We start from the raw sequence: 9,879 nt of genomic DNA, 5'->3' as shown, positions 1-9,879 counted from the left end.
GGTTTGGACTGAGAGATTTTGGATCCATAAATGATATCTTGTCAGCCCCAAATGATCCCAAAGGATTTTCATGAATTAGGATCTGGTCTGTGTTTCTTTTACATTTCTCTACCATATATTAGAAAATGGATCAATTGCTGACGAATTCTGATAAGAAAAATTAGAAGTGTAATTCAACTAAGAAAAATTAAAAGTGAAGTCCATGCTACTATGTGTGAAAAGTATGAAAAGAGCACAGACTTCAATCATGGAGGGGGTGTTTTGATAATTTTTTTGATTATAATTTTATTTATTTTATCATAAATAAGTGTAATCTCACTTAGTGGATAGAACGTCACATCGATTGCACATCAGCATCTCTTATCTTTTTAACAAAAGTTCCAACCCCGGTACCATAAATAGGGGAAGAAAGACTAACTGGAGCCATACAAAGAGAGATAAGAAGAGCTTTCAAGTTGTTTAAGTATCAAGAGGTCGAGGTCGAGGTCGATAATGGCTAGCAGTCGGAAGAGTGAAATGGCGTTTTCTCTCATGGTGGTGGTAGTTCTGTTGCTGCAACTCTTCCAGGCCAATGCAAATGATCCACCAATATGTCACTTCAACGAACAAGACCCTACATGCCCTCAGGTGCCCACAGGAACGCTGGGTCATATCGTTCTTGCCCATGGTGCTGGGCAAGGAGAATGGTATTGGTCCAGGCTTAAACCCATATTGGAGGCTGCAGGTTATTACGTATCAACCGTTCAATTTGGAGCTTCAGTCACAAAAAATGTGGATTCAATAAAGAACGTTACATTTGGGAGTTACTCCAAACCATTGTTTGATTTGATGGAATGCATAGACCACAAGGTTTTGCTTGTGGGTCACAGTGGCGGAGGTTTAGGTATAGCTGCTGTAATGGAGAAGTATCCTCATAAGTCACTCGGAGGTGTGTTCATCTCTGCTTACATGCCAGACACTTCACACAGCATGTCCTATGTCCTCGATATGGTTGGTTTCCCTAAACCCTAATCCTTTATTACTTCTTCTTCTTTTTCCATCTCAATGACTCCATTCTCTTCCTTTGTGTGCAATAGGGAGCTAAGTATCCGCAGGACTGGGTGGACACTTGTATCACTTCCAGTGGGACCGAGACTTGGTATTTCTTTGGTGAGAAATTTTTGGAAACCAGACTCTATGAAATGGCATCTCCTGAGGTACCTCGGCCCTTTCTTCTCCTCCCCTCTCTCCAGCACACACTAACACACTATTAGTTATTTGAGTAATGCCTCCAAAGCTGATGGAATCAATTGAGTCAAGTCTTTTAACTTAATTCCATGCTAAGTTGGTTAACGTAACACTCATAAACCTGGATGGTTTCTATTAGGCACAGAACACGCGCAACACCCACATTAAATTACTTGGAGTGTATAATATAGTAACTATCATTTTCTTCCCTGCAAGGTTGTTGCTCTCATGCACACACAGAGAAGGCCAGGGTCGTTCTTTAACAATGAACTATCTGGAGTACAACTTACGAACGAGAACTATGGCTCGGTTGATCGGTTCTTCATAGTAATTGAAGATGATAAAGCAGTTTTTGCTGATTACCAACGCGAAATGATCGACAATTTCCCGGTGAAAGAGGCGAGGTCCATTCAAAGTTCTGGTCATGAAGTGATGCTATCGAGGCCTCTAGAGTTAGCTACTCATCTCGTAGAGATTGCTGGTCAGTATTCATTTTATGGTGGAGAGATGAAAGCAAAACTGAGTTCAATCAGACGTGGTGCCTGGTGGGCTTGAACCAAACTTGTGGAACAACCTGGTTTAACTAGTATGAGCCTTTGGTGCTAGAGGGTAACAATGGTTTTCTCGTTAGTGTTCCTATCCACTATGTAAGGATGAATAAATGTTGCTATCAGCCATGTCAACCTCATTGTGTTGTGTGCTTTCTATGTTCAAGAGAAACTATTAACATAGTTTTCTCGTTAGGGTTACTATCAACAATGTGAGGATGAATAAATGCTGCTATCAGCTATTGCAACCTGCTTGTGCTCTTTTTTGGTAAATGCTGCTATCAACCATGGCAACCCCATTGTGCTTTCTTTTCTCAAGAGAATCTGTCAACAAGGTTTTCTGGTTAGGGTTACTATTAACTACGTAAGGATGAATAAACGCTGCTATCAGCTATTGCAACCTGATCGTGCTTTCTTTTTCTTCTTCTTGGTAAATGCTGCTATCAGCTAACAACCTGATTGTGATTGTGATTTCTATGCCCAAGACAATCTTGCAACGTTTTGTGATTAATATAGAAATAAATAAACCTTCCATTATTTCAAACCTGATGCAATGCTGCTACTCTCTTTCCTCTTTCCTATCCCTTGGTTGGAAAAATGCTGCTATCAGCTAACAACCTGATTGTGATTGTGATTTCTATGCTCAAGACAATCTTTCAATGTTTTGTGATTAATATATAAATAAATAAACCTTCCATTATTTCAAACCTGATGCAATGCTGCTATTCTCTTTCCTCTTTCCTATCCCTTGGTTGATGTATTTTATCGTCAACTGGGTGTTTCACACGTTAGCTTTTTACTATGGAGGGGAAAATTTCCCAGTAATTAGATGGCTTGAAGTCTGATAGCTTGAAAATGCATGACCTACAATGCCAAAGAGTACTGTTCTATTCCCCTTAAAATATATAATTATGTGAACTAAAAAGAAATTAAAACTATATTCCATTGCAACAACCTGCTCTGAGAGGGCTTTTTAATAATATATATATATTGGTAGAAGGCTTTTTAATATTTTAGGCAAATAAACTGAGAGGAATAAAAGTCTATAGAGCATGAATGGAGAAGCAAGATTTCGAATCTTGGAATTGCTTTTGATGGGTTTGAACTCAACCCTGTGTCAAATAGCAAAATAGGCCATAAATACAATGTGTGGAGTAAATTTTATTGGGTAATTTTCACTTGGACCCCCTGAGGTTTGACTTAGGTCAAATTTAGCCAAAAAGTGATACTTGCATATGCCTCCCGTAGTATTCAAAAGGTCGGTTGGCGATAATCCTTTTGTGCTTAAATCCCTTACATCATTTACCGTAGTTCCGCCACACTGCACAACCAATGGCTCGATGCTTGGGGTGGTGCTTTAATTTTTAATTTACATCATGAGATCTTCTAATTTTTCAAATTTACAATTTCAACCCGTCGCCTTCGTTCTCTCGCTCTTTCTTCGTTTCGTTTTTAATTTCTCTCGCGTTTCTGGCTTCGGTGCCCCCTTCGAGCTATTTCCGGTGAATCCTGGACAAGGCCGGTCTGAATTTGAGAAGAACAAGAAGCCTTCAATGAGATAAGACAAATTCTCCACCTTTCGGTTTCGACAGAAGGGCGGGACAGATCCTCGATTCCCGCAAATACTCGGGTTGCTCATCGGCGGAGAAATCTCAATTTTTTTTTTGCGAAATCTCGGATCGAACCAAAGATTCAAATGACGGTAGGGTTTTGCGGAGGTTTAAAAACGAAGAAAGGACGGAAAGGTCGACTTTGGGTTTGAAATCGTAAATTTGAAAATTAGAAGATCTCATGATGTAAATTAAATATTAATATTTGTACTTTAACCCCCATGTTCATTCCGCCATTGATTTTTGTTGCATGTGTGGCGCAATCTTCGGTTAAATGTGTGGGTATTTAAATCACAAAGTGATTATCCGTCCTTCGCCTTTTGAATCCACATGGGAGGCATATGCAGTATGGCTTTTTTGGACTAAATTTGCCTAGACAACCTCGGGGGTCCGTGATTCCCATTTTATTTATCTTTTGGGTTTCAGTATGAAATCAATTTGAGTTTAAAGGAGAGTTAGGGGAGAGGATAGATTAATTTCTTTTTTACCAAAAAGACTTATCTTTTGGGTTTCAGTGTGAAATCAATTTGGGTGTCACGGGAAAGTTAAAAGGAGAAGACTGATTTCCTTTCTACCAAAAAGACTTTCTTTTCCGAAACGGAATCAATACGTTAGTTTTGTGTGGTGGAATATTTGTTAATGCTTTATATTAAGCGGTGGGGATCATTACATATATCATAAGGAGCTCGAACTTGTGACATCTTCACTAAAAGGTGCCAATCATTACTGATTGAGCAATCCTTTGATCGTATCAATTGTATTTTGAATTTATTGAAAAGAAGTGGATTGTAAAAATTCACCAAAAAGAGGTGGGACAGTAAGTTCACCCAAAAAAAGATATGGGGACTGTAAAATGCTGTAAAGGGTGGGGCAGGGACTGGGGAGAAAGACAGAAGCAGAGGGGCTGAGTGTCAAGAGAAGGTGTGGGGTGAGAGAGAGAGAGAGAACTGCTGAACAGGCTTGGGCAGAAAGGAATCGGGCGAATGGAACTGGGAAGGGTAAAAATTGAGATTATGAAACTTCATTATCAGTTTTCAAAGGAAAAAAGAACTGTGTTTTGGAGTTTAGTCTCCATTAGTTTCCTGTGACTATTTCTTCTCTTCATATGAATAGACATCTTTTGATTCCTTTTTACCCAAAAGAAGAATGAAAATCATTTTTTTTGGTAGGAAAACAGAACATCTTTGGTTCCTTTACTCTGAGCAGAGGACATAGATAAATGAAAGTATTGATTCTGTTTTTGGTAGGAAAAAAAAGCACCTTTGTTTCATCCAATTTGAAGTAAGGACAGATAAATAAATGAAAGTATTATTTTCTTTTTGTTAGAAGAAAGTATACATTGATCAATGTAGTCTGCTTCTTGACAGAAAACTACTTAGAAGAGTGATTAGGTATTGTATATATAAATATAGTCCCACTCACTCAATGCATGAAAATGAAAACATACATTGAGGTGTATCTAAGAATCTACAGCTATTACAATATTTATAGTAGTTACAAATGTCTATAGACACAACAGGTGTCATACTATTATCTATATCTCAACATCCCCCCTAAAACTAGGCCGAGGTACGAGACCGAGTTTACAACATAAAGTTTGAAACTCACGGCGAGGAAGAGGTTTTGTGAAGGATATCCGCCAACTTATGATTTGAAGAGACAAAATGAGTTATTAAATGTCCAAGTGCCACCTTCTCCCGAACAAAATGATAGTCCAACTCAATATGTTTAGTACAAGCATGAAAAATGGGATTAATGGTCATATGTAAAGCACTGCTCATATTATCAAAATAAAGAATGGCAGGTGATAATTGAGAAATCCCGATGTCCCGTAGTAAGAAACTTGGCCACGTAAGCTCAGCTGTAGTAGTAGCCATGGCACAATATTCGGCTTTAGTACTGGAACGAGACACAGTTGGTTGTTTCTTGGCACTCCAAGATACACAATTGTTACCCAAGAAAATACAAAATCCCATTGTTGACCGACGAGTAATAGGACAACTGGCCCAGTTGGGGTCCGAAAAACCATATAACTGTAAAGAGCTCCTTTGATGAATATGAAGACCATAGTTAAGAGTCCCTTTAAACATAGTGAAGTGTATGCTTGAGTAGCTTGAAACCGAAGAAAACAATTGTAAAACTCAGATTTATGGTGAAGATGATATAACTAGGTATCACGGGAGTAATCATCGACAAACAATGCATAATATCTTAAATTTTTGAACACTAAGAACATACGATTTTCCCCACAAATCACAAGAAATCCTCTCAAGAGGTGTCAAAGCTCGGGTGAAAGAACTAATAAAAGGAAGTTGAGTAGCCTTGCTCATCTGACAACTACTACAAGTATTCTTTGATTTACAAGTAACTTTAATCAAATCTTGATTCTTCAAAAAATTGATAACACGAGGTAGGGATGATCTAACCGTTGATGTCATACATCCTCTGTTGCAACACAAAAACAAGAGGAGAAAAAAGATTTAGAAGTAGAACCAGGAAAACCATGATCATCACTGTTAAACACGTAGAGTCCACCATTTTTATTCCCCGATGCCAACACCTTCTGAGTGTGAAGGTCCTTAACAAAAACTCCAGAGTTAGTGAATTCAACTGAACAACCCAAATTAGAAGTGAGCTCAAATATAGACAGCAAATTCATCTTAATATCTAGAACAACAAGAACATCATTTAACGGCAAGACATATTTTCCAACTACAATTTCACCAGAACCTTTATGAGTGATGATGGGCAGTGAAGCACCATTACCAACCATGAGCGTAGAAGGTCCTCTGATAGCAGTTATAGAAGAAAGATTACCTGAATCAGAAGCAATATGATTGGTAGTGCCTGAGTCAGGAAACCTACGATTATCCTGAGATTCTTTTAGATGAACTGTTGCAAGAGCCTTAGGAACATCAGATGGCTGAAATGATAGGATCAAATCGACTCCAACAGTGCAAAGCATCGTGACCAATCTTTTGACAAACTTGGCAGCGAAGAACAAAACGAGATTCCCCCTGATTTTCCTTAATAGATATACCCGACTTAGTAATTTGAGCAAAACCTCTATTCTGAGAAGAGAAACCCCCCATTTTGACCACCACCACGAAATCCATAATAACGACCTCCATTATTGTTTTGAAAAACCTGCTTTGAGCAGCAAATGCAATCGCAGAATTAGTAGGTTCACCAAGAATTCCTCGATTTTGAAGGTCGTGACTATGAAGCAATGGAACAAGCTTAGAAAAGGTGGGAACATGAGGTTTAAGCATTTTGGTGGCAAAAACATCATACGAAGATCCAAGATTGTTCCACAAGAGGAAAACCTTTCTTTGATCAGCCACCGGTTTCCCGTCAAAGACAATTGATCACAAATCTACTTAAACTGAACCAAAAACTCTGCAAGAGAAGTAGAATCCTTATTGCACAAGAAATGCAAACGAGATAAGAGTTTAAATTCTCGTGTTTCAGAAGCTTGAGAAAACATATCTGCTAAGAGTTTAAAAGAAGAAGTCGCTTCAACCGCTAATCCAAGAACACCCTCCGAAAGGGTTCCAGTAATCCAGCCTTTATGAACTTGTTAGTGTGAATCCAAGCCTGATATGACGGATTCACCATTTCTTCACCAACAATGTTTAACAGCAATCGTTTAGGAGCATAAATTTTGCCATTAATAAACCCTTGAAGATCTTGCCCTTCAAGTAAATAAGACATTTGAGTTTCCCATAACAGATAGTTTTTAGAATTCAATCAAAGAGTAACAAAATTTGCAACATTGAGCAAGCTTGGGTAGGGAAACTGCTCAAGAACATAGAAAAGCACAGAAAACGGAAGCAAGAAATTAGAACTGCTCAAGAGTTAGGAAAGAATTGGGAAAGTGCACACGTGGGAGAAATCAACACTCACATGGCTGATACCATCTAAGAATTAGAAAAGAAGAATATTATGTTTTCTATGTATTCCCAACTATAGCTATTACAATATTTATAGTAGTTACAAATGTCTATAGATACAACACGTGTCATACTATATCTATATCTCAATAGTGTAGGTTGGCATAGATGAGCCTTGAAAAAAAAATATCTTGACGATAAAAAAAAGAAAAAAAAAGAAGAGAAATGCTATTTACCATCTCTCCTAATTAGTTGAATGACAATTAAATCCCCTATTAATGACATTTACACACCCTCTTACTTAGAAAAGGTTACAATAACTTCTCTACCATCAACTTCCCCTGTTAAGTGAAATAAAATGTTGATTATAACTTTGACATTGTTAAAATGTTAAAAGACCCCTTAACTGAAAACTACTTAAATAGAATACATAATCAAAGGATCAAATCACCCATAGACATCGGTGAAGAATTTTCCTTCTTCTAAGATATGACCTTAGAACACTTCCTTATGAATCCGGATCATCTCCCCGTCGAGTGTGCTCCCCCATGACTTCCTGACCACAAAAATCAATGGGTCCCATGGTGAAATTTTTTTTGTTTTCTTTTCAAAAAAGTGTTTTTCACCGTGGACCCCACTGGTTTTTGTGGTTAGGAAGCGTTGGGGAGCACTTTGTACACCCTCTTCAACACTTAACATTCCAGTGTGGCAGTATAGGTCAATTTTGACAAACTAGGACCCAGAGAGTTAATGGTAATGTTAGGAAACTTTTTAGCTAAAATCCCTGTGTAACCATTAAGAGCTGCCTTTGAGAGTATATAAGCAGCCACACTAACTCGTCAGCCTTTTGTTTCCAATGCATTAGTACTTCAGTGTCTCCCCTATGAGACCATCATCAATGTATCTACGTCAAGTGAAATGGTATAAATTAATGAAAATTAGGTGAGATTCCATTTGACATCATACATTTTGCAATATCAATTGAAGATTTCAACCACCACAGTTCACAATTTTGGCTATTCATGTTTATGTACTTAACACCTTCTATCATGTGTAACAATCTGTCTTTCCATACTAAGTGTCTTCAGTTGTGTACAAATTCCAATTTAAATATTGGTACCCTATCATAATATTATTTTTCCTTTTTATTTGTAGTGTATATTGTCTTCGGTATAGTCTTTTCATGTCATACAAATATACTATAATTTCTTTAGTTTATTATAGGGAACAATTGCATTCGCCATAGTGCGATGGAGTTGGAATGCTCAAAAGTCAAATCTTGATACACCAACTTTTGAGGATTCACCGCATGTTAATTTCAATCAAGAACTCATCACTAGATCGGATTGTGCTCTTCTCACATTTTTTCATCAAACATTTAAGAGAGGGATCCACGTGTGAGCCTTTATGGTCTACTTTTTTAATGCTCAAAAGCAGACCCCGCCTAGATATATGGTTGAGGGGTGAGTTGCCTGTCTTGGTTAGGAGTTGTAGTATAGTGATCGATATTCTTGCCTGTCACACGGTGATTTGATCCCTGGCAACAACGCCAAAAACTTGTCCATAAAATAAAAGTAACTGCAAGTGCACATTATCTTATAGCTAACTGGTCGATCTTAGAGAGATATATCACTTTAATTTAACCCTCTTAATGCTAACACGAGAGTGAGAAGATTCAAAATTTTAACTAATTAATTAAACTACATTAACGGATCTAAATAAGCAGTCCTAACACATGCATTTAACACCATTGAATTGGAAGTAAAAAGAACAAAATAAACATAACCTAATCATTCATCATCTAATAAAAGAAAATACATAAATAAATAAAGACAAGAATAAAATTAGATCACAATAACAGAAAAAACATAGCAATAAACAAAAAGAAAACCTTAATCAAAGAGAAGCATGGCTGTAGGCATCTTTTAAAAGGACCTAGGGGAAAGAGAAACAATAAATAAATAGTGAAAAATAAATTCTAAGTTAAGAATATATAGGAGTAGACAAAAGTAGGAATGGAAGGGGGAGAGAAGATTACTGACATAAGCAACTTAAGTGCATCTTTGAATTTTGAATAACAAAAATGAAACTTAATTGATTTGAAATTCAACCAACCCTACCAACCGGGTCTAGAATTATCTAAATCTACAATTGCTAGACTAGAGAAATACGAATCCTCTTGGAAATTGAAAATGAAAACTTGGACTTGAAATTACATTGATTGAAATAAAGAAAATATACTTGCATAAAGGAAACTAAACAACTTGTATAACTAATGCATTGCATAATAGAAATTGAACCTAAACATTAAATCTTAAAAGAAGAGAAAATGTAACCTAAGTGTGAGAAAATGAGTATTATAGGGGTTAGAGAAGGAATTACAAATAAGGAAAGAGAAAATAATAATTTTGTAAAATTAAGTCAAATAATAGAAAATAAATTAATTATATAAAGAAAAAAATTGGAGTGGGGTAGAAAGTATAGAGGAAAAAGAATTAAGAAAAAGAATTCGTTTGAGTATGGAATAGAGAAAAAGATATATAAGGAAAGAAAAATAAAAAACTAAATAACAAAAAAAAAGTGAGTTAGAGAGAGAGTAGT

General features: G+C 36.8%; 1 protein-coding gene across 1 annotated transcript; it reads left to right on the top strand.

Moving 5' to 3' along the window:
* Positions 1-419: 419 nt before the first annotated feature.
* Positions 420-2,023, top strand: LOC149016590 (salicylic acid-binding protein 2-like). Its single transcript, XM_089155888.1, has 3 exons — positions 420-990; positions 1,077-1,196; positions 1,444-2,023. Exons 1-3 carry the CDS (start codon positions 493-495, stop codon positions 1,780-1,782), a joined length of 957 nt encoding a protein of 318 aa, XP_089012014.1. The 5' UTR covers positions 420-492; the 3' UTR covers positions 1,783-2,023.
* The last annotated feature ends 7,856 nt before the right edge of the window (positions 2,024-9,879 follow it).

Source organism: Hakea prostrata, chromosome 5, assembly GCF_041222555.1.
Source record: "Hakea prostrata isolate BN-2017 chromosome 5, UWA_Hpros_2, whole genome shotgun sequence".
NCBI lineage: Eukaryota > Viridiplantae > Streptophyta > Magnoliopsida > Proteales > Proteaceae > Hakea > Hakea prostrata.
Note: the sequence above shows the minus strand (reverse complement) of the source record. Positions and strands in the feature narration are given on the sequence as shown.